The sequence below is a fragment of the Pholcus phalangioides genome, unplaced genomic scaffold (assembly GCF_987345545.1).
Source record: "Pholcus phalangioides strain wild (caught in Gottingen) unplaced genomic scaffold, Ppha-v1.0 ptg000008l_1, whole genome shotgun sequence".
In the NCBI taxonomy this organism is placed as follows: domain Eukaryota; kingdom Metazoa; phylum Arthropoda; class Arachnida; order Araneae; family Pholcidae; genus Pholcus; species Pholcus phalangioides.
Window position 1 is genome coordinate 20,411,742 of NW_028301601.1, and position 27,248 is coordinate 20,438,989.

A 27,248-nucleotide genomic window follows, 5' to 3' on the forward strand; every position below is an offset into this window, starting at 1 on the left:
CTTCAGCAGAAAGTTGCCGAGTGTGGAATATTGTTTGACAGAAATGTTATTCGAGTGTTACATCTGTTTTTCTTTCACTTCTTTTTTTCCTGCTGATGAGAGAGAGAGGTAAAAAAAAAAAAGAAGGGCAACAGGGATGCAATATCACGCCAGGGTTGTACCTAAAAGCAACGATAAAACACCTTTACCCTCACAGCTGTAAAGCGTCCGCTTAACCTCTTCAACTACAAGCTTTTGTTAAGAAATTTGGATTACATATATTTGACGAATCGGCGATAAGTTTGGTAACCTTGTGGTAACCTTACCACACGTTAGAAAAAGGTACGGGAAAGGAGAAAAATATATGAGGAGAGAAAAAAAGTATAATTATGAGGTTGATAAGAGAAATATTACATTTATAGTAGAAAGATACATTATAAGTGTTTAAAAAATATTGACAGGAGTATAGAAAGAAAGGAAAGGAAGAAAGAAAAACTTTTGGTGATAGGATTACTATAATTCCCAATGTTGAAAAGAGAGAGAGAAGAAAAGACAGAACTTTTGTTTGAATTTATTCCACTGCTGTTTGGACATAACATTACGTTCATTGATCGTAAACAGGTTAAAACGTGTTTAAGGGGGTTGGTGCACGCAAATTTTCCAAAAAACCCATTTTTGAATTTTTAAATACTATGAAATGTTCTGCGTCTAACTCTGTTCAAGTTTTTGTACTAAAAATATTTTAATATAAACTGCTGGCTGGCGTTACACATGTAAATGTTTTTCACTAAAATGCGTTTAAAACATTATGGCACAAAATATGGGTAAATTTTGGTGATTTTTGAAAAAGATGCAATGATTGGTGGAGTTAAAATTCCATAAAAAATAGCCAACAATTAAAATCCTGAAAGCTCGTGTTAAAATATATAATACCATAGTATTGAGAGATGCAAGTTCCAAGACATTTGAATGAGTGGTCATAAAGATGTTCCTTATCTAACAGAAGACTTAGTTTTGAGAAAAACGCATTTTAGTGAAACCATTAGCATGTGTATTGTGTAATGCCTGCCAGCAGTTTATATTTAAATATAAACTGTTATACAGGTAGAACAAAAACTTGAACACAGACGCGGAGAATTTCTTAGTATTCAAAAATTGGGAAATGTACTTTTCGGCAAATTTGCGTGCACCAACCCCCTTATTTTTTTAAACATGCCATAGACCTTTCACCCACTCTGTGCATTAATATAAGCATTTATATTGAAGACATGCGAAACAATTAAATAATCCACCATTATTTCCCTGGTTAGCTAAAAAATATTTGACATTTTATCGCCTCGTCCACAAGGAACTTCGGATTCTCTCCCCAGGGACACGCCTCACAATGTGACAGTCTCTCCACTGAGAGATAAGCGTCACTTTTTGTCTTGTTCGTAGTAATTTTGTGGTTAATCTACTTTAATTACCACAAATGTGCGCAAAGCAATAAAATTATGTTCAGCTAAGTAATAGTTTGAACATATAAGTGCCAGTTGTTAAAATTTAAAATTATCTTGAAACGAATTTAACATAATCGCCACCGCGTCCGAAGAGATTTCAAGTTCATATTTTAACTGTTTTCGCAAGTGACGGCCTCCGGAATTTCCATATTTCACGCAAAATTTCACATAATGTATGATCCTTCAAAGCTGTCAAACTGTGTTCCCGAAGATTCTCTCCTCCTCTTTCTGGAAATATTATGTATAAGCAAAAGAATTTAGAAAATCGATTCATCGTTCGCAAACTGGAATATTTTCTTACTCTTTTAAAATACTTAATGTGATGGGATTTGTATTTGGATTTTCGAAGAAATAAATATTGGCGCTATGAAATTGGATTTTTAAATCCACCCTTTTACGTTTCTTTTTTAATATTCCCTTTTTCCGTTTTGGTTTGTTTATATTCTCCACTATTCATTACTATTCATTATAAACTTGCAATGTATCAACCAGTATGGGTCTCTAGACGCCTTGGCTGATTTTTTTTTGTCTTATGATGCATTTATGTATATGTATGATGCATTTATGTATATGTATGATGCATTATGTATAGAATTGAATTGAATAGAAATTGAACTGAATTGAATAGAAATTGAACTGAATAGAAATTGAACTGAATAGAAATTGAACTGAATAGAAATTGAACTGAATAGAAATTGAACTGAATTGAATAGAAATTGAACTGAATTGAATAGAAATTGAACTGAATAGAAATTGAACTGAATTGAATAGAAATTGAACTGAATTGAATAGAAATTGAACTGAATTGAATAGAAATTGAACTGAATTGAATAGAAATTGAACTGAATCGAATAGAAATTGAACTGAATTGAAATTGAATTTAATTGAAATTTAATTTAATTTAATTGAATTTAATAGAATAGAAATTGAATTTAATAGAATAGAAATTGAATTTAATAGAATAGAAATTGAATTTAATAGAATAGAAATTGAATTTAATAGAATAGAAATTGAATTTAATAGAATAGAAATTGAATTTAATAGAATAGAAATTGAATTTAATTGAAATTGAATTTAATTGAATTTAATTGAATAGAAATTGAATTTAATTGAATAGAAATTATAAATTTTTTTACATTGTTATCGTTTTTATGATAAGTAATTTTTTTTGACGAACCACGTGCCCCTTCGCATTGGTAATTCACTTGTAACAATGTTTCTAGAACTTTCTCTCCCCCATATATATATGAGATTCTTTGAACTATATTTTCTTCTCGTGGGGACCCTGTCTGGATTAGGCTCACATCCGACTGAAGAGCGAGAGCCTTCCTAAGTATTGAATAGATTTTTTGAATAAATTTACAAAAATCCCTCTACGTGTGAGGTCATAACCCATTGGCTAGTGCAATGAGTTTTTTCCTCTTTTCCTCTTACAGAGGTTCTATGTAGGTCCCTATAACGTGGGCGTCGCGCCAAAGTGATTTTCTGGGATTAGTAAGCTATGACAGCTTATCTACTTACCCTCCAAAAATCACAGTACCAGACCCCAACATGTAGACCACTCTATGAACATGAGGGTTCTTTTAGCCCATGCCTGAATGGGCCCATGTGTTAATATAGCGCTGGCTGAGTTGGCAGTTCGGCTGAATTTGGACGCAGTCACGATTTTTCCACCATATTTGACTCGAGAGCTTTATTTTCTCACATCTGAATTTCTCCACAGCTTCCTGTAGCCCTCTTAACCACCTGCCGTGGCTCCCTTTACATTTTAGCTTCTTCTGCGGCCCTTTTAAAATATTCTATGTTGTGGCTGTGCTGTGATATGGTCAATCCGCCTTGAGGATGGTTTGGCTCCCGAGAGGCGGTAGCCGAAATTCCATCTTAAGTCCCGTTGGCATAGCGAAATGAAAAAAAAAAACCAGTAACATTTATATACCCACAATAGCAAAGGATTATGGGAAAGGTAGTTGATAAAAATTCCCAAAAATGATGATTCAATCTTTTCCAATCAATTCCAATGAGAAAACGCAAGAGTTTCATATTCACTCTTCGATATTACCGCTATAGCCAATCGCAGATCCCTAGCTACTCTTTGTTTATGATTAGGCTTTGGGGCTATTCAAGTATTACGTAAGCATATTTTTAGCCATTTTTGACCCCCTTCCCCCTTGTCAGCAAAAAACACTGACCCCCCACCCTCCACGTCAGCAGCTTAGAATATTTCATATCTTCAAAAGGGGTGGTTGATGACGTAAGCAACCTTCAAACACCCCCCCCCTTGTCATCGAAAGTCAGCAAATACAAAACCCCTTCCGCCCCTTTCCCATTGAACAAAAACTGGTTTTTCCACTGCAAGTTGGACGACAAGTCCGCCCGCATGTTTAGGCACCTTATTATTCAACAAACGAACCACTACTTAAACCGACTATCAAACACGCTTAATCTGTAACCGATAAACGCGCGAATACTGCACTTGAACGAATAAAATCCTCCGGAACCAAAAATTTCTCTCAAAGACGAACTGAACTCCCCCTGCTAGAAACAATAATTTCAATAACTTGACCTCGTTCAATACAATATTTCAACCCACACGCTAACTGCAAATATACAGGGAGTCCTGCAAGACCTAATTCGGTTTTCATCTCATCAATCGTTCGTCGTAGAAGTACTCGTGATTTACAACATGAGTTTCAATTAAAAAAAAAAAAATATTCAAACTGTGTTCGGAAATTACTCTATACCAGTTTTTCTCAGCCACCTCGTTGGGAATTTTGCCTGTTGTGGCGTTGTATTTGTATTTGAAAGAGGGAAAAAATGCAGTGTCAAAAAAATCTAAATTTTTATACGGTCCCGTGAGCTCTAAGGAAAGATTGAGACGCTTGTTGCCTTTGTAGTCTAGGTCGCTCATCCGGAAAGGGGCCGTTCAAGTATTACGTAAGCAAATTTTTAGACATTTTTGACCCCCCCCCCTTTGTTCAGCAAAAGTCAGCAAAATGCTGAACCCCTTCCCCCATGTCAGCAAAATTTCGTCATTAGCTCTGCCCCTCTGACTCATATTTTCATAAAGGGTGGTTGATGACGTAAGCATTATCCAAACTCACCCCCCCCCCCGTCATCAAAAGTCAGCAAATCGGAAACCCTCCCCCCTCGATGATGACGTAATACTTGAACGGCCTCTAAGTGAGAGGACGTGAGTAGTATAGGCTGGTTCGACTCTGGACCACTATCAACATTAGGTGAGAAAAATATGATTATGGAAATATACCTTTCATTCTAAGAGCTCTTTCTTTTCAAAACCTCGGAAAATTTGGTTGAATATTTTAAAAATTTATGTCCATCATTAATTAAATTTTTAGTTAGATCATTCAATGAAGTGTTTAAAAATGAATAGGAATTTATAAACTTCACCTCATCCAAAAAGTAAAGGATGAACATTTTTCAAATGTGCTAGGAAATATATTGTGATATTTTTGAACAAGTTAGAGGGAATTTCTTTTAAGATAAAATGAGAGTCATAATTTTTTAAATTATGGATTATTACTCGAATTGTGTACGTTGTTTGATAAACAAAGTTACAGCTTTGATGAGCATAACCAATTATACCAAGAGGGAGAGTGTGATGGTGATTACGAACGCCGATGTCAAAACTTACTATATTGCTACAATCGCGTTTATTTCGAAATAATATTATGTGATGGATACTATTCAACCTAATATCTCGCATTATTTCATTTTTTGGATACAAAGTGCTGTAAAATCAAAATCACGCTAATCTTATGGTGATGAGAATTCGTCGTGAATAACTGAGAAGTTTTCTCATCAATTTTAGACATTAAATCATCGATTAAAATCAAATCCCAATTTTCTATAATGAATCTAGAATTCCATTTTCAAATTTAATACTTTTTTCTTCTAAAAACCAGGGTTTTTGGGATTCTGAGTTACACCATAATACATTCTACGATTTATCACCAAACACATTTTTATGAATCATTGACTTTGCAAGACTTGTTTTGCCCGATTTTGAATAGCCACAAAGAATAGCCGTAGATTGGTGTTTAAATTTTACATCATAAACTTTCACGTTAGTTATGGACATCGCGTGAGAAGAGGAAAATATCATACTAATTGCAACTTGATATTGTCGAAGTCGTAACTGAGGAAAGAAAAACGAAATTGTCTTTGTAAACCACAATTACAAAAACTGGCTCTTTACTGAATGGATGGAGACGGTTGAGACGTGATGATGCGATAGTTTCTTCACTCGAAAACAAAAAGTCACAGACACTGGAGTCGGATGAAGAGTTTATAGAACGCGAAATATATTTCCCTAATGTTGATTTTGGTTCAGATTCGAACCAGCCTATACTACTGACATGGGTTCAATCAGCACCTCCTAGAGATAGAAGGTCTCTGCAGTCTGCTTGTAACATCAGTAAGTAGCCCATTTTCCCTCAGAATATTCAATGAAAAAAAAATTCCCTGCTCGTGCCAGTGTCATCATTGTGAGGAAAAGAAATGATCGGAAATGTCGATTTCTATGCCCCACACCCAGTCATTATGCGGTATTTGTGAGCCAATCAGGAAGATTCTACGCCAAAATAAGATGAAACGAAATAGGATGCTGTGTTTCAGGATGTGCCAAACTTGCTAAGTAGTCTGAATGACGTTTATGGCAAACAGTGCAAAGGTCTTCTATCTCTAGGAGGTGCTGGTTCGATTCACCGCAAGAGCAGTTGAATATTTTCTCTCTTTCCCAAATATAACTTCGCATCAGCCAGCTGTTCTAAACCTTCGTATATAATACTACCACTATAACTATATTAAATTTCGATCAACTTATCAATAAAGTAAATTCATATCCAGATAAATTAAAGATATTTTCCTTATTCTGGAATGCCGCTGTGGTGGTCGAGTGGTTATAGTGCCGGACTCGTGATGCGAGGATCCGGGTTCGAACCCCACAGTGGTGGTCGCCTGAAGTTGGTTTTCTGTGGTTCCCAACTTCAAGGCGCAAATGCGAGCCGATCTCCCCGTTAGAAAGTCTCGCCACAGAGAGCAACAGTCCTACAACGGTAAATCATTCAACCATAACACTTCACTCATAGTTAGAAAAACTGGGGGTGATGACAGCACTACACATAACAAGCATTACACAGAAACAAACTTACGTCAGGTTGCACTACACGTACACGCACATTCCCGCATGTACCGATTCGTTGGGGGTCCCCGCGGGGGTGCATGTGTGGTGTAGCAGTAGTAGGTAGGGCCTCCAAAAAATGGCTCGGGGATCCATGATGTTCTTGAGTCAGCCACCTCGTTGGGCAATTTGCCTGTTGTGGCGTTGTATTTGTATAAATTGTTTGTATAAGTTGGATTGCTTTAAGTACAATCTGCGCTGTCTAACGTGCAGAGATAGAATGGACGTATTGACGAATGAAAAATCTAAGAATACGGCCTAGCTGGATGTTCCAAAAGGTGATTTCCCACATGTTGATGACAAATGAAAACATTCTCTAATAGCTATCAATGGACAAACCATCTTTCCTCCTGATCAAAATGAACTTCGATGATGACTTGTAACTCCGGGAATTTCTCGTTAAAACGCCATAAAAACGGAAGTAATAGCGTCGAGAAATGTGACGTTGTATCCGTGTTCGTGGAGTTTTCGCAGAAGTTATGAGCAACTTTATCTTTAACATCATTCTCTCCCTATGGGAATAAGTTAAACCGTGGATTATCGCCGTTGTAACTGAAGTGTTGCTTTAATCAAATTTGTCTGTATATCTAACGTCATCATTAATATCAATGTTATGATGGATAGCATCTTCACTATCATCGCAAAAAAATTGGATTAACTATTCAATAAAGTAATGTAATAATATCCGGATAGATAAAATTAAAAACATTTTTTTAATGTAAAATAATTTTGATCGTTCTAAACATAATCTGCACTCTCTAACGTGCAGAGATTGAATTATCATATCGACGAATGAAACATCCATGGATATGGGTCAATAAAATGTTGAAAAATGCGTTTTAACACATGTGGTTTTGCCATGTGAAAACATTCCTATCAACTCTTTTTATAGTAATAAATGAATAAACCGCCTTTGCTTCTTTGCTTCTCTGATCAAATTGAACCTTAATGATGAGCTATAATTCACTGAATTCCTTGGGAAAACGCTATAAAGTCGGAAGTAAAAGCGTCGGAAAATGTGTCGTTATATCCGAGTGCGTAGGGTTTTCGTAAATGTTACAAGCACGATCTCTTTAACACTATTCTGTATGGGAATCAGCCGGAAAAGTGGATTATTGGCGTTATAGCCGAAGTGTCATCATAACCAAGTTTGACTGTTGTATCTAATACTAAAATTAATAACAATGTTATGATGAATATTATCTTTACTATCATCTGAAAATTTCGATTAACTTATCAATAAAGTAATTTAATACCTACATCGATTGAATTATGGATATTTCTCCAATAACAATGTAATCTTTTAAGGTATATTCTGCGCTGTGTGTCTGGCGTGCAGAGGTAGAACAAACACATTGATGAACGAAGCACTTAGGAATATGGCCTAATTGAATGTTCGAAAATGGGTTTCCATGATGTTGACAAATGAAAACATTCCTATCAACTCTTTTATAGTTATTAATGAACAAACCCCGTTATTTTTCTTATCAAATTAAATCTTGGTGACAGGCTGCATATAAAATGCTGAACAGATTCCCATAGAGTCAAACTGCTGTGAATTTCTTCGGAAAACGTCATAAAAAAGCAAGCAAAACTGTGGAAAAATGTGTCATGATATCCGAGTTCGTCGGGTTTTCGTAGGTGTTATAAGCAAATACTCTTTAACATTATTCTCTATGGGAATCAGCCGGAGCGTTGGATTATTGACGTTGGACCCGAAGTGTCGTTATAACGAAGTTTGACTGTTGTATCTAATACAATCGTCATAACAATATTATGATAAATACCGTCATCCGGAAATTTCGATTATATTATCAATATTGTAATTTAATATCCAGGTAGATGAAATTGAAAACATTTGTACTCAATAATTTTGATCGTTCTAAATATAGTCTACACTGTCTAACGTGAGAGAACTGATAAGCATATTGGCGAATGAGGGATCCACGAATATGGCCCAATAAAATGTTCAAACACATGTTTTAACATGTGTTTTAATACGTGATTTGACAAATGAAAACCTTCCCTTTTCAACTGTAGTTGGTAATGAACAAACCGTCATTCCTTTCGGTCAAATTTAACCATGATAATGAGCTAGAATTTTTTGAATTTTTCTTGAAAATCGTCATAAAAAATGAGAGCAAAAGCGTTCAACAATGTGTGGTTATATCCTACTTTATGGCGTTCACGTCTACGTTATAACAGAAGTTTTTTTAAAACGTTATTGTTGGGTATTATTATTATGAGGAACATTATTCTTTCTCTATGGGAATCAGTCCAGACAGCCAATTGTTTACGTTATATCTGAAATGTCGTTACAACCGAGTACCTTATAAACGAGTTTGAAAGTGTTCACTATTTCAAGTACTCAACTTTTTGGTCGTGATTTCCTTCATCACGCCGGAATTCTCCTCGGGAAAATTTTGATTAACTTGAAATATAGCCATTCAGACGTCTATATTATACAGTACTAGGATCCATTCTAACTTCTGGGAGGCAGAATACGGGAAAGACCGGGTGCAGAATCCTAGCAAGCGACCCCACAGCGTTCTAGAAATTTAAATTGGTTTTCTATGGTTTCTCAACTTCGAAGGACGAAAATGAGTTAGCTTTCTCGTTGGAAAAGTTCCGCTACTGCCAAAAGCAAACCCATAACACCCCGAATCTCCTAACACTCATTTTTTTTCTCGATAAGTTCACAGATTGATGAACCATAAATTATGGATAAAATCGTAACATCTTGCAAATTTCAATTTTTATCGATGGAATTAAATACGGTGGGGGTGGGGGAACTCCTGGAAATATTTTATATATTAATAACAAAAAAGCCTATATATTGACATAGAAAGTTGTGGTTTGCATCAACGTACTTATGATAGACTAGAGTAGAGGTTCTCAAGCCTTTCTGACCAGCGACCCAAAATCAACAACAAGATCAACTTCGCGACCCGTATGACTGTTTGTTTTTCCGAAATGAGTGAAATCAGTAATGCAATAATTACATTTATAACATGCTGTAAGTGGACTCATCTAGTAAGCCCCTCGAAGTTTCGGTCGTGACTTATAGCTTAAGAATCCATGGCTATAAATGAATTGTTACGACCCATCTCCAAATCCCTGCAAATCAAGTTTAAGTCACGACTAATAGCCGAAGAAACTGTATCTGTAACAACATTTTTACTACCCATTGCAGAATAAAATTTTCGTCGTGACTTAGCTCAAAAATACTGTGCTGTAAGAATTTTTACGGCCCGTCACGGATGCCACTGAGGACCGTTTTCGTGTCGTGACCCATATCTCAAGAATCTCTGGCTATAAGAGACGACACTTTTTGGAAGACATTCCGGATCAATTTTGGGTTTTGACGCATAGCTCAAGAATCCCTGGCATTAAGAGGGTTTGGACGAGCCATTTCTGAAGTCATTGCGAATCAAATTTGGGTAGGGACCCATAGGTTTATGAACGCCTGGACTAGAGATTTTTTTTATTGGTCTGTTGTCAACTCCAATATATAGGGTGCATAGCTAAGAGCTAGTACCGCAATTTACCGGAGAACCATCTATCCACCTGTGAATGAAATTTCAACATTTTTCGAATTAAGAAATAAAACATTCTAGGCCATGGTAACTATATTTTAGTGCAAACATTTGCATGTCAGAAGTTCATTATTAATTTATTAAACATGTATACCTTGTAGTTTTATTCAAAATTTAGAAGTCTGGGAAACGGCAACCTTGGTTTTATAACGACGAAATTTCCTCGAAAACTTCAATATCGTTATAACTGAGTTGATATTTAAAATTTCAGAAATAATTCAAAACAGCTCAAAATATGGTTAAAATGCTTCTTAGTCGGGTCTACTTGGTGAAATACTTAGTTTAATGATACAGTATGTTATCGCCGTAATTTATAGGTCATTGAATATAATTGATAATATAATTTTCCAAACATATCCAGATTAATGCGTCGCGTGTCCTTCAAATGAGTCACGAAAACAAATTGTAGAATGGTTGAGAAAAAAATCAAATTAATGCGGAATCGAATGCTTATTATCCATGATAGAAGAAAATTATAGTTCCTACTTATCACGTATAAACTTTTTTATCATCACCTCTGAACCATTAAATAAAATCAATATATTGTATCAAGAGAAACATTCATCCTTCAGGAAATCATACATTCGAATATTCATTAATGGAGCGTGTGTGAAAATCAGATATACACTGAAGAGCCAAAAGAACTGGTCAACCTGCCTAATATCGTCTAGGGCCACCGCGAGCACGCAGAAGTGCCGCAACACGAGGTGGCATGGACTCGACTAATGTCTGAAGTAGTGCTGGAGGTAATTGACACCATGAATCCTGCAGGGCTGTCCATAAATCCGTAGGAGTAAGAGGGGGGTGGAGATCTCTTCTGAACAGCACGTTGCAAGGCATTCCAGATATGTTTAATAATGTTCATGCCTGGGGATTTTGGTGGCGAGCGGAAGCGTCTAAAGTCAGACGAGTGTTCCTGGAGCAACTTTGTAGCAATTCTGGACGTGTGGGGTGTCGCATTGTTTTGCTGAAATTGTCCAAGTCCGTCGGAATGCACAATGGACATGAATGGGTGCAGGGGATCAGACAGGATGCTTACGCACCTGTCAGAGTCGTATCTAGACGTATCAGGGGTCCCATATCACGCCAACTGCACACGCCCCATACTATCACAGAGCCTCCACCATCTTGAACAGTCCCCTGTTGACATGTAGGGTCCATGGATTCATGAGGTTGTCGCCATACCCGTACACGTCCATCAGCTCGAAGCAATTGGAACCGAGACTCGTCAGACCAGGCAACGTGTTTCCAGTCCTCAACAGTCCAATGTTGGTGTTGTCGGGCCCAGGCGAGGCGTAAAGCTTTGTGTCGTGCAGTCATCAAGGGTACAGGAAAGCCCATATCGATGATGCTTCGTTGAATGGTTCGCACGCTGACACTTGTTGATGGCCCAGCATTGAAATCTGCAGCAATTTGCGGAAGGGTTGCACGTCTGTCACGTTTAATGATTCTCGTCAGTCGTCGTTGGTCCCGTTCTTGCATGATCTTTTTCCGGCCTCAGCGATGTCGTAGATTTAATTTTTTACCGGATTCTCGATATTCAGGGTACACTCGTGAAATGGTCGTACGTGAAAATCCAAATTTCATCGCTACCTCGGAGATGCTATGTCCCATCTCTCGTGCGCCGACTATAAAACCACGTTCAAACTCACTTATATCTCAATAACCTGCCATTGTAGCAGCAGTAACCGATCTAACAACTATGCCAGACACTTGTTGTGTTATATAGGCGTTGCCGACCGCAGCGCCGTAACCTGATTGGTTCCATATCTCTTTATTTGCATACGCATGCCTGTACCAGTTTTTTTGGCTCTTCAGTTTATATATATACAAGACTATTATGCATATTCCACGCATAAATGGAGCCTTGAATGATGTTCGAAATTTCAAGAATGCTTTTTCGAAACAATTTATTTTGAGAAAGTGGAAGGAAATTAATATATCAAGCACGAATATAATATAGATTTAAGCATGTTGCTTATACATTCTTGACAAATTTATGATTTGTTCTATTTTTCTTTCCGTTATTTCATTTGTCAAAGTTTCCGTGAAGTCATAATGACAATGACCCCCCCCCCCTTCCCACACCTCACTATTCGCGTAAGGCATTTTTTTTTTGACGGCCGCAGTGTTCAGATCGAAACGGCATATCGGAAGAGCGCCAGTTTTGTCGATAATGGATTCAAATTAATGGTGAAACATGGGATATTCGAGGTGAGTATGAGAATAGTGTTAGTGAACTGTACGTAAGATTTGTGTGATCGTTATTTCTTGGTGTTGTTTGCAAGTATTCGTTTTCGACTTGGAATAAGACCAATTTCGGTGCTTGTGAAAATATAGTAAATACTATTTTAATTTGTAAGTTTTATTTTCTGAGTATATTTTAATCATATCTGTTCAGTTTTTGATCACGAAAGTTGCGTTCAAAAATTTAATAAACAATTTTAAAAGAGTTGAAATTCATGTACCCATCGAAGTTTTTTCGAATGTGTGTCTTAATAAAAGAACATTTTTGGGGAAACACAATTACAGAAATTAGGAAAAATGATTTAGTGAATTAATTGACAGAGCAATGAAGCCATGTAAATTACCCATTGCTTTTATGAAGACTTTTTTGGTTGATTTTTAAAATGCATTAATACTTGTTGGGGTCAAAATGACCCCACGACGCCAGTTAAGCACAGAATTTTCACAACGCCAGTTAAGGGTAAATCCATGTTCCAATGTGGGTATGACATGGGAAATCATGCCCAATGCAAGCCATGATAAGATCTGGAACTATGATTTTTCCAAATGTATGCAAGCTAAGTATAGGACCCAGAACATCACCTTGCCCGGGGACTAATGGTGATCAGACACACATCGATAGAACCCGACAAGAAGGAAGCTCAATCTAGCCCAAGGTAAGAGTGGACCCATGGTGGTGAGTCGGGAGATGCGCTTTATTGTGTAGGTTAAACCTCTCGTATTTTGAAGAGGCCTATTTTCCCATATAATTCCGTTTTTAGCTTCACAGATCAATCCTAATCGTCAAGTTTCTCCCGACTTAATCCAATTGAATAAGAAGAAAGGGTCTCACACTCCTGAATGAGGGTACGAGTCCTGATGAGACAGGAGACCACTAGAAGAAGATATATTCCAAAACGAGACTGGGTGGAAACAGGGTGAGAACCACTGATTTACGCCATTAAATCTTAATGATAATGTATTTCTGAACATATTCAGATTAATGCGTAACGTGTCCTTCAAATGCGTCGCGAAAACAACCTGTAGAAGGTTCAAAAAAAAAAAAATCAAAGCAAAATGCGGAATCGCATGCTTATTATTCATGACAATAGAAAATTATAGTTTCTACTCGTAACGATCGGGATACCGCTAAATGAAATCAATATATTGTATCAAGAAGGACATTTATCCTTCAGCAAAACACGCAATCGGATATTCATTAATGGAGTGCGCGTGAAAAATCAATATATGTGTACAACACTATTATATATATACTGTATATCCCACACTATGAATGGTGTCTCGGTTTTTGCTCCCAAATTTCTAAAATGCTTTTTCGAAATAATTTATCGAGAAAAAAGTGAAACGAAATGAATATCGGGCACGGATATAGATAACGTTTGGGGGAAAAGAAAAGAATAAAATTAGGTCGCCATTGGATGTTCAAGAAAACAACAACAACAGCAGCAACTGGGAAAGAAATAATAAGACAAGCTTATAAGGCCTATAAAAGCCTTTAAACAGAACGTCGCCAAGGGGAATGTCGGAGACGTCGTGTCTAGGACCCAAACATTAGACTGGCCGATTCGACGCCGTTTCTCTCTTTTCTTGGCACCATTATCAAAAAACAAGTCTTAAGTATAGAATATTTAGGGGCAAAAGGAGCCATGCTTCTCTCTCTCTCTCTTAGGAAAATTATTTGTTAATAATCCTATATCAAATTTTAATATTATTCTTTCATGAAAATCGTGGGTTTTGACAAGGAATTCGATGCATTGGAAGAAGTTTGGGGGTTGTCTTTGAAAAATGAACCGATTCCAGTTTTTAGGGGGGGTCTCATATATTTTAACGTGGGGGAAAATTATGATCTGGTACAGTGTTTCTTGACCTGTTTCTGCCCGCGTCCCCCTTTGAACCATACTTTTTTGTCGTGGCTTCGCTGTCTTACCCAGAGTTTTCGACCATCATCTAGAAGCGAGATCCTTTATACGTATTGAATTGATTTTTTTTTTACAGTGAATTTATACTGAAGGAAAATTTCGTAAGTAAGATTGGCCTCCAGACCACTGGCCTAGGATTTATTGAGCTCCCCGCTAATCCGAGTTCTATTCAGGGCCGTCTCAACACGGACTTAGCTGGAAATAAACAACCTACATATTTTCAAAATTTATTGTACTATACAAAATATCATAAGGTGGGGTGACTTCAGGACATGAGACCCCAGGGCATGAACCCTCACAAGAGTGGGACGGACAGAGCTGCAGCCTGGGACCTGATATGGTTTCATCATTGTTTTTTCACACTATGAACCCCATCATAGGGAACCTGCTGCAAAATGTAGGCGATGAGGCCCGGGTGGGCCCATGCCCTAAGACGGCCCAGGTTTTATGGGTGGTTTTTTTGGATTCTGTAAGTGTATAGACACTAATATAAAAGCTTTATTTCTTCACACCTTATATTTTCTTCTCAGCTCTTCGCAGCCCTGCAAAACCACCTGTCATGGCTCCTTTCTCCATTTTCTTCCGTTGCACCCTTGAAGTATCCCAGTACCACTAGTGGGCCATATGACCCCCGGTTGAGAACCACTGCTCTAATACACGGGTGTACAATATTTTCAGTCCGCGGGCCAGATATGCAGTCTTTCACACACCAGTGACCTAAAGGGTCTTGGGCCTTGGGCTCTGAATCAACGTGGGTCCCCAGATTAGTAAACGTTTTCACTGATTCGTAAATTATTATTTTTTCGTAAATTCTGAAATAATCGCTTTCATAAATTCGGAAATTATTTATTTTATTATACATTATATATACTTTTATATATACATAGGCCACAGAAAAAAAATGCTACCGCAGGGAGTTCCCCCCATCGAGGGGTTAGCGCACCAACCTTTCGAAGAGTATAAAAAAACAAGCCTGCCGTTCGGAATCGGCAAATAAATTGTAGGTCCCGGTCTAATTAGCCCTCGTGTGCGGAAAATAATGACCGTGGTGCGACAAAAATTAACATTGATCTTGTTCAGATTTCAGTATAGCTGTACAGGGAAGACAAGAAGTTTCGAACACACATTTGAGAAATTAATAACAAATTCACCAATTTTTGCCATAAAAAGCAACAGTTTGCACTAAAATACTTATCATGGCTTCGAATATTTTTGTGTTTTTGTGATTTAGCAAAAAAACACAAATAGTTCAGATTATTTTCACTCACAGAATACCGCACTATAAAATGAATGATTAATGTTTATGACTGTTTGCGTTACATGAAACTGCCACATTTCAACGTGAGAATTTTTCCCACCCGTTCAGATTTGGGCCCGTGATACACATTCCACTAAGTAGCACGAAAGCATGCCACTTTCGCGCATATGCACCGCAACCAATGAGACTTGGTATATCATTCGTGTAAATATTACCAATAATCTAATACTTTCAAATACAAATACAACGCCACAACAGGCAAAATGCCCAACGAGGTGGCTTTCATAGGGTCATATGCTCAAAGTGGTATGCTTTCGTGCTATTTAGTAGCATGTATATCACGAGCCTCAGCTAGAGATACAAAGGGTGCTCACACTGAAACTCAGTTAATCATACTGAAATACGTCACGCCTCATAAAACTTTATACACTTTGCATTATATTTGATGTAAGTCGAGTTTTTTTAGAGATACAACCCCATCTGTGAGTGAAAATTTTAACTATATTTTAATTCCTCAGAAACAAAAAATCTAGAACAAGTATTTTAGTGCGAATTGCATATTTTTTGTGAAATATGATGGATTATTTTTATTAATTTTTAAAATTTACCCGATACTATTTGTCCCTCTTGTACTTTCAATGGTTGATGTAATCTTTTGAAAGAATTTTACTATAAAAAAAATCCTACTAATATTTACATATATTTATGTCGATATTTTAAATTTGTGAAAATTCCGAAATGTTATATCTTGGGATCACAGTGACCGAAATGTCATGGTACACTCATCCAGTGGTTCATAACGAAGGGCCCACGGACCTCTTGGGAGTCATTGGAGAAGTTTACGGGGCAGGGGGTGAGTTCGTGAGCGTGAATGAACAATTAACTTTTGTAATATTATGCGCTGAACATCATATAGTTAGCGGGGAAGGGTCCCCTGGAGTTCGTATTATTAGCATAAAGGGTTTGTGGAGCACTAAAGGTTAAGTCCCCCCTGAATAATTAATCAGTTATCAAAGCCCTTGTTACGAATTATATCGGGTACCCCTCTGGTCAATCTTGCAGCACACTCTTCGGGCATCTTCGATGTAAAGCAATGTTTCTTAACCTTTCTTCAACCGTAGCTCACTTTGGACTATTTTTGATTCTGGCGACCCCGCCGCAATCTCCAGGATCGCTTCCACTCTCACCAAAGTATAAAAATTTTCCCACACGTTAAATTGATTTTTCTGGTAAATTTACTTTCAACAAAATTTTCTTACTTGAAGTCGATCTCTGGACCCCTGATTCAGAGTTCTTGTGGGGGTTCTATGTAGGACTGTGTTTGTGTGAAAACTATGAACCGTTGGACAAAATTTTGTTATTTTTGTTTTTGTTTCTGTACTTAGCTACAAGTAACCGATTATATACATTTACATACTCTCAAGAATCATGGTACCAGATTTCATCACGTAGTGTCTTCATAGACATCAGTGCCCAGATGAACCACATATATTCAGATGGCCTTGGTTCTATGTATGAACATCTTGATCTTGGTCCTGGTTCTATGTAGGACCACCCTTATCTGGCTGAAAGTGCCTACCAGAATATGCTATGCCGTATTTATTTTCGAAAAAAGAAAAACATGGTATCCGTTCTCATTATGGTGAAACCCTATGCATTCGAAGCATCGGGTGTGGGGCCTTTGCGTTAGGACTGCAACGGTTCTGCTGACTTGTAAATATTGTCAGATTTTTTTTCCTTTATATTTCACTTAGAAGCTTTACATCTGAACTGTTTTCACAGCTTTCTGTGTCCCCCTTAAGCAGGCAGTCATAGTTCCCCTTCAACTTCATTTTCACCCGTGGCACCCTCGAAATATGTCAGAACCACAAGGGTGCCATATGATCCCAGGTTGAGAAGCACTGATATAGAGTTTTGATAGACACTTCTGTCGATTCAGAAAACATTTTGCAGTTTTGAAGTATAAAAAATAATTATAGGTGCCACATCTATGATTTCATTTTACTTGTTACGAGCTGATCTTGAAAAATGAAGAAAATATTTTTGTAGAAACAAATATGGTTACTGATAATAAACTGAGGAAAAATACGGTATTAAGTCACTAAAACTCGATGACTGAAATGTGATTAATTGCAACTGTATAGTTTCAAAAAGATATTCTATATGCTTACTTTCAATGAATTACTGTGTTAGCACATAGCTGGCATTGTGTTATCGGTTATGACCTATCTATGGTGTTTATTTGCCATAAACATTACTCCTAAGCAAAATTACGGTGATAATATCCAAGCTATTTGTATACTTTGGAGTAAAAACAAATTGGTATTGAGTTTGGAAAAATTTAGAAAAAAAATTGTTTTCTCTTACATTGTATAATTTTTGTTTGCATTTAATTTAAACAAAACGAAAGAAATATGATCATAATATTTTTTTAATGAAATCTTAATTCTTCAAGTCCTTCATTAATACATGGTATATTTTTTTAATGATTCAAGCAAATGACACTTCATTTGCTATTATCCTCCAAATAATTCGTGGACTACGAGTCATAGAAACAGGGGCGTAAGTACGCAGGATCGATCTTTAGTTAAGGGCACAATAAATTTCTTCTAGAGGAATCTTGTGTCGTGAATGGTATTTAAAATAACAAAAATTCATTAAAATATCATGTAAGAAAGTGTTTCTTGTGGACATTTTGGATTTTTTGACGAAAATCTTAAAAGAGCTGAATTTTTAATAGGTTTGAGGAAGGTAATGATAAATAACCCATAGGTAACAATTATAATCACAGAAAATCACTATAATTTCTCGGTTGCACCATTGAGTCATCATTAAAAATATATAAATTAAAACCAAAAAAAATCGTCAAAGTTAAATAAATCAAAAATAAATAAACAAATTTAAAATCAAATTAATTAAAGATAATCACTTGATATCGAATGATAATAATATGAAGTAATAATAATACGGTTGCCCGAAAGTGTTTGCACAGCATATACCTCTGCAACCGTTGACTTTAGAAACATACTTTCAACTACAAAAAGTTTTCGAGTGTCATTCAATTACTTAAAATCTCAAAATTGGTTTGAGTGGCAGTACACTTGCAAAAATGAAGAAATTGAATTTTTATACGGTCCCTCGTCTTTTAACCTCTAATAAAAAATACTTGTTACCCTGTCTCTCCTGAGGCTAAAAGTAAAACTTCCATATTATGTGCAATATTCGCTGAGATATTGGTATGTGAATTCCAAAATTGGAGAAAAGGTGGAAAAGAACAGCTTTATGAGCTTGTTGTTTAGCTCATGCTGTCCCAACTTTTCTCCAAGTTTGATTCAAAATATCTCAGTGAATATTGCATTTAAATACGCGGAATGTTTCTTGTTGGCTTCAGAGAAGACTGAGCAACAACTTTCTGATTGGGTTTTTGATCACACATGGACTGTATAGAAAGTTAACTTCTATTGTTTTTGTATGAAAAGTTTACTGTGTATAGAAAGTTAATTCCTTGCATAATTATTTATGTATACGACACCTCAAACAAACTTAAAGATTGCTAGTAACTGCAAGCCATTTAAAAACATTTTGTACCTGAAAGGATGTTTCTAGTGTCAACGGTTACGGAGATATCCACTGTGCAAACAATTTCGGATACCCTGTGCACATAGATAATTAGGTGTGATGGAAACGGCGCGTAGTTTTGGAAATATAATACTGTGTATATAATGATTCATCGCGTATTTTGAATGCAGTGGTTGGGTTTATCTCTCCTCTTCATGATGGGAAACTGCCGTAAATATCGATGTAAATCATCATGCATAATTGTTGTGAGTGTACGCTGCATTTAGTATTACGTTTGAAATTAATTTCCCACTTTATTTCGAAAATTAGAACCAATCTGACATAACTAATGCCAAAAATTCGGAATCAGCAGCCCAAATATACCCTAAACACACGGAAATATTTTTTTGAACAAAATCAGTGTTGAGCAGTGTAATTGGAAGTATCCGGCTTATTATGATTACCAGGGAATGAGGAAAACTAATTTAAACTGTGCATGGGTATTTTTTAATACTTTAATACACATATGATTATTTTTCTTAGATAAGACTATTAATAATCAGATATTGATTTAAGAAATGCTTCTTCTCTTTCCCTTAAACTAGTAGAAACCACGTAATTTAATTTTTTCAAAATGTATTTGAGTATAGTGCATAAAACGCGCCGTTCGCACTTCTTTAGGATTATATCTATTTTACATCAGTTTGACTGACTTCATAGAAATTTTATAGATTAATTAATTTAATATTTTACATCGAATTTGAGATTAACGTTACGGTTAACCGTTTTGCTGAGAGAAAGTTTCTTCTTAACTAACTGAAACAGTATGCATTTAAAATAGTTTTATTTGTATAACTACACACGCACATATGATATGACTAATTGCATTGCACATACATTTCATAAATTTATGTATTAATCACTAATTCAAAATTGTACTGATTTCTGGATCAGAACGTGTAAGAAAAAATACATTATAACTAAGACAATTACGTATGTATTATTATAAGATTTGTAAGTATAGAAATTAGAAATCAAAAATATTATACTTACTAATTTTTAACTTAATAAATTATACTTAATTAAGTATAAAAAATAAAAATTGCACTTAATTGAGTACAACTATAACTTAATTATACTTAAATATAATAAAAATTATGCAAAATTAATTTTCTGATAAGAATACATATTTCAGAGAAAAATATATTCATCCGCACATGATTTAAATCATGCATCAAGAACCCTTTTTTTAAGATATTTTATACTTGAACTATTACGGGTATTGCATAATCAAAAAATAATTTAATTTATTAAGTAGATTGCAAAAGTTAATAAATAATACTTATAACTTACTCGGTGTAAAAATCTTTTACAAATATAACCCAATAGATATAAATATATTTTCTCTTATAGATACATTGCAAAACCAAAATATTGAGAAAAATATATTTTATAGTTTTATTAAAAACTATCATAACTATACAATTTCATTTATTCTAAAGTATTTAATTTCGATACTATATGGTATGTATTACAAATTTTTTTTATTAAAATGATGTTGAGAGCCACAAATTAATTTTCGTCTCGTATATATGTGTTTAAATCAGTTTTATCAACTTCATTATAGCTCAAATTTGTTCATCAGAAAATTGGCGTAAAATAATAATAATGGTACAGTTAACCATTTCCAAGATAGATAGTATCTCATAAGTTATACGAAACAATATGTGAAAATATTGCATATTTATAACTGTATGCAGTGAAGAAATCAATCAATGTCACGAAACAAAAAAAATGGGTCTGAGATAAATTATTAAATTTTCTACATTTCGAAGATGTGTGTTCGTACTCAGAATATTTAACTAATGCGTGAAACCGCTCTTGCAAATTTCATTTTCGTCGGTTAAAGTATTATGACTGCAGAATGATAAATAACAATAGAGAAGATCATTTGTGGGGGGGGGGGGGGGGAGCGTAAAAAATGAGTTTAACAGGCATAAGATTTTTTCAATACTTATGAATAGTATTCCTTGATAAAAGTAATATTGAGTCAGAAAATTATCCACCCGTATATCTTTTTTTTATGTTTAATCTATAGTAATAGGCACAATTTAATTTTATAGAACGTATTTTGCAGTTTGTGATAATTACCATCATTCTTTCGAATATATATTATGGACATTGTGAAGCGACTATTACTCTAATATATTGCACAAGTGTTTAAGTCGGTCTCAACTTTATGAAAGCGCTGCACGTTCATAAATCTAATAAATAACACCAAGTAGGTGTAGTTTGCTGTTTTGCACAGAGAAATATACAAATACAAAGGCCCAACAGGCAAAATGCCCAACGAGGTGGCTGAAAAAAGATGCCCGTAACAAATATTGATGTCATACATTTCCAAAACACAGCAACCCAATTAAAAGTGTAATTATGTAAACTAAATATAATAGACTCAAAAAAAGTTATGGTTGTCTTATCTCAGAATGGATAGCTTCTCGATTTACCCCATGAGAACCTATCCATTCAATTACACCTTACCGATTTAAGAAAGTTAGTACGTAAATCAATTATCATGGTTCAAATAAGTGAAAACTGTATTCGAATTATTTAAAATATTTTGCGGATTATTTACCCTAAGATAATGGTTGAAAATTCTTATCCAAATGCTCACAAGTAAAAAGCATTACACGTTCATAAATCTAATAGCTGACACCAAATAAGTATATTATAAAACAAGTACAGTTTACTGTTTCCCACCGAGAAAGTTAATAATTACTGTCTAGAAAAAAATATAGAATAATTTTGCATACACGTATGACTGTAAATACAATAGCAGTTAGCCATTTTACAGAGGCAGCATTTTGTTATACTACCCGAAAAAATATTTTATGAGTGCAGCATAGAGGAAATAAAATCAATTTAACATGATTAAAAAATTACCTCATTTTAAAATTTACGAATACCTAATTTCCTGTAAATATATGTTTGTATTATATGGCACGATTCACAAGAGAAACGGGTGCGTAAAAATGCTGTACTTTCCGAATATTAATATTTACTTAAGTGAAAAATTTTATATACAATAATATTAATAAATTTTATATATAATATCTATATCGGGAACCAATTAACATAGATTTTAATCATCAAAAATATTATTATTTCCATGGACAATCACCCTAATATAGCTATCAAAATTTTATTTATGTTTTCATCATAGCACACGATAGAAATTTAAAGCCGAAAGGGCGTGTGAATGTGCTGTAGTTTCCAGATATATATACATGTATTTATGCGAAGAAGTTCATTAATCATCATAATATCTGTATCGTAAATCAATTGTTATGATTAACTATAATTTTAATTATTTGAGTGATTAAAAATGAGTATTTAGTGGAAAAGAAATGCTAAAACCTTCAATTCAATTGCTGTTATGGAGCTAAGAATGCCTCCATAAATGTAAATAGGGAAAGAGTACCGATAATAAATATAAGGATATAGTTCGTCCAAACTAATAAGAAAATATATAACTATGTATATTAAGTTTATGTATCATCGTAAAATACAGTAAAACCTCGATATAACGATACTCTGTGGACCAAAAAAAAGTATCGTTGTACAGAAATTATCATTATATCGAGAGGCAAAGGTTTTACATTAGAGCACTGATATTTGCAAACGTAACTTGAAAAAAATATCGTTGTAGACGTATTTACCGTTATATCGAATATCATTATAGCGAGGATTCACTGGTATAACGTGTATCAATTATCACCATTTAAACCATTAAAATGCATTGTTTTAATTATTTAAACTATTATGTAAGTATTTAGTTAAAAATTACTGATAAAAAATTTTAGTTTAACTGCTGTGATGGTTGAAAAATATTCCTATATGCGTAAATAAGTCGCGGGTGGCTGATGATACTGGTAATAAAAGTTAGGAAAAAAGTTCTCCCAAACTGAGAAGTTTCGAACTCTCATCGAACAGTAAAGTAGTAAAAGCAACAGCAGCGACCTCATGCAACCTCTTCAACATACAACATGGCCCGTAGAAACAACACAAAACCCCGCGAAGAAGTTTTGCCGCCGTCTCGCTCGCGGAACAACTTCCCTAAAAGTAAGGAAAAAAAGAAATAGTCTTCCTAGTTGTAGTGTTGTTTTCTTAGCAGTAATACTCTTTATGCCAAGAAAACAACTTTCTTCCTCTTTTTTCCTATAGAATTCTTAGATTATTTTTTTTTTTTGTTTTTATCGCTCGCACAAGTGTGCGCCGTGTTTTGGTACTCACCTCTGGTCACTTGGCCGATCACTAGTAGCATGACAAGGGCGGCGGTGAGGGGTCTTATGTCGCTGACACCCGATGTCGTAGGCATAATCCCTGTGGGGGCTCCCCGTCTGAACTTATCGACTAGTTGTTAGGCGGCGACTGTCGGACGGGGGCTTTACCCATCGACAGTTCCACGTCATGAGTTCGGAAAAGTGCGAGGGGAGCGCCCCCCAGCGGGGTCCCTTCGAGATGAGTCACGGGAACAAAAAATAGATATATAACGAGGATTGGGATGAGATGAGAGGAAAGGAAAACAAAAAAAATAATAAAAATAAAAGGAGGAGTGGGGGAAAAAAGTACTGTATGTGTGGTGAGTGGTACGCGTTGGGGGTACTATTCGATGCTACATGGTGGGAATAGGAGGGGCTTTGTTGTTGCTTGATGATTTTAGGAGGGAAGTTCGACATATCCCAGACTATTTCACGGTGCTTTGGCTCCTCTTCAAATCCTCTTGTTAGCTCGTCGGGATACTGGGATGTTGCAGATAGATATACTGCCGAATGAAACAGAAAGAAGAGGAAACATACTGTGAGATACGAAAACATTTACATTGGAAACTAAGGATTTTCACAGTTTTTAAAATGAAATTCGGGTATTTTGCTGTTTTTCTAATCGATATCACTTTTTTTATTTTTTTATTGGAACTTACAGAACTTTTGAAAATGACTTTGGTCTGATTAGGAAATGCTTGGAATAGGAGAGAATACTCATACTGATTGTTTTTGTCTATCAATGTTTTTCCTATACTAAACATACACACACAAAAAAAGAATTAAATAGAAACAGCGGTATCATTATGATATACCATATTTCTGTGGAAAAAATATTAAAATATATTTATGAACTCAAATTAAGTGTTGATCCACTGTGTAATTCCAAGTTGTTTTATGGATTCGGTGTATCATAATTTTAGTTAAGAAGCCATATAATAGAAATGACTGGAGGAAAACTGTGATTTCGTAGAAATGCTGAGGCTATTTTTCCCACCGCAGCATCGTATAATCCACATAATGAAATTTTCATTAAAGACAAATACTTGCAAATATCTGATTTAACCTTAAATTCTTATTTTTTCAATATCTGATAATTTTTTCATAGTTAATGACACGTATTGAAAACCAAGAAAAGTTGTTTTCTTTGAAAATATTCGAATTGTACTGCTTACACAGGATTTAAAAGAGGACGTGCAGAGCTTCCAAAAAATCACATATAAAGTAAATGTATTGAAGTAACATTGTTTTCCAGACATAAAACTTCCTCCCACGAGATTCAAACTATTTTAAGAAAAAAGTCTGGTTGGTTGCAAACTTCAAGTCAGAAAAAGACAAAAATAAATGCAACATTTCTTCAATTCAGCGAAACCACAGCCACACATGACTGTAACAAACAGTTTTTTGTTAGTAATTTTCACAAGTTAAAAATATAAAATGGGAAGAATATGACCCCCATGTTATGCGCAAGTGTGACTGAGTTCCTTGAAATTGACTGCAGCAATGAACGTAAAAAGGAAAATTTGCACATATGCAAATCTACACATTTAAGAGTTAGAAATGGTTGGAGCTGATCAAAAAATATTTGAAAAAGGAAAAAAAAAGATTGTTAACAGTAGTTGAGTCTATGTTGAACATGCGAGAAAGAGTTGAATAAAAGCGAAAATATCATTATGATACACCGTATTTCACAGGACAGCATGAAAAAAGCATTAAAAATATATTTGTGAGTAAATATACTTATACAATATATTCATACATAAGCGCAACGCATTCAAGTATCTAACCTCGGCGTTAAACTTTCAGTTGAGGTATAACTTCCATCTACCTTAATTCCAGGTAATTAACCGGAGGAAAAAATGTTTTGCTAGAAATGCTGTAGCTTTTACATACTGCAGCTTCGTATAAGCCTCACGTAACATTAATTGAAGAACTCAGAAAACACAAATGTCTGAATAAAACTAATTTAAATCTAATTCTGAGGCATTCTTTTTCGGATTTTATAATATTATTTATTAAATATTAGACACTATCATAGAGTGAAAAAATATTCATAAGAATCCCTCAAACATAGGAAACCAAAGTAGAAAAAAAATGGTCTGAATTATTTTCGCAGAACTAAAAATTAAGTAATTACGGTAATTACTTTTCTTCAGTAGTCCAGGGAAAAAGATGTTAGAAAACCGAGGATGAAAGCTTATGATCAATAACAAATATAGTCATTCCACGAGTTCCAGGCCCAGCCCTTAAGCCAAATTATGGCCCGCTTTAGAGGCCAGCCATTGGCATTAAAATTCTGATTCTGGTTCTGGAAGTATAGTTAAAATACAATCCGATTAGCAGATATTTGAATGTAATACGATCATTTTTATTACCAACTTTCATCCAATTATGTTTATCTAAATGAATGGGAAACAACACTTAACAAGCTTTTATTTTGAGATTTTTACAAAAAGCAAGTGGAGTGGCCGAAAATTCAGGAAATGCAATAATTATTATGTGTTCTTAATATTCCCATTTACGTATATGATTATAGGAAAAAAATGTCTATCGGGCGTAATACCGAATGCGCGAATTAATTATTCGGCTTTATAAGTAGAAATATAAAGGATTTTTTCAGATACTTCTTTCTATTACTTGTTCACTGAGACACTTCATTCCTATTTGTTTATAAATGGTATGCTAAATGTTGTAAATCGATAATTATGTATAATAACTAGGGCTGGGAATCGATTAAAATTTTTAACACTGGTTGATCAAAAAAATTTAATGGATTAATCGAATATTTCCAAATGCTATTCATTCATAGCAAACGTAGTGTTGGTAATAATATAATATAAATCGATGCTATAAAAATATATTCTCTATCCATTTCACGCATCTATCCACTGAATGTATGTAAACAAATATAGAAATAGATTAAGAAATAAAGGCGGCCGTTTGAAGCTATTTAATATCGCTCCCCTTTGCCAGAAACATAAATGTGCAAATTTCTAGAACTCGGAAAACGAGTTTAGAATTTTTACTCTACCCATGTTACTCTCTATGGAAGTTACTATATGTCCTAAAATGTTTTGTAAAATATGTTTCTATAGGAGATACACATTTGCGTTTCTATCACAATTAAGAAAAATCAGTGATCCAACCAACTGATAAACCCCAAAGTCAAAATTTGCACGTTCATGTCTCTGTCATAAGGGGGATGATACACTGAAAATACATGTCATATCCTAGAATTTATCAACTTGGAAGTTTTTTTAATCAGTAATTTTAGAAATCGTCACTAGTTTTCGTCGAATCGACTGGTGGCCTCGTGTCGAAAAATTTGATCAAAATATTTTTAAATACTATCACTTTTGTGATGTTACGATCACTTTTCTGATATATTATACAGTATATATAGGAACATAATTTAAAACATTATCGGTTTAGTCAAATAAATTAAGTTATATTACAAAACTTTTAATCAAATTTTAATTTGATTGATTGATTCGATTAACTCAACAAAAATGTTTAACCGCGATTAACAAATGATCGATTAACCGACCCGATTAATCAATTAATCGGACCAGCCCTAATAAAAACCGGTAGTTATGCATGGTCACCCCTTCTACGGCAAGTTTAATAACTTTACTATTTTTTCAAGTAATTATGCATAATACCCAAGCAT

The 27,248-nt window shown here is 35.0% G+C and overlaps 1 protein-coding gene across 1 annotated transcript in view; it reads right to left on the bottom strand.

The window, feature by feature from the left end:
• Nucleotides 1–23,695, bottom strand: part of LOC149083970 (uncharacterized) — an 86,675-nt gene extending 62,980 nt beyond the window's left edge. The window contains exon 1 of the mRNA XM_089234337.1: nt 23,550–23,695. Within this exon, the coding sequence (XP_089090463.1) occupies nt 23,550–23,634 (85 nt within the window). The 5' untranslated portion in view covers nt 23,635–23,695. The remainder of the gene's footprint in view (nt 1–23,549) is intronic.
• Between the last annotated feature and the right edge of the window lie 3,553 nt (nt 23,696–27,248).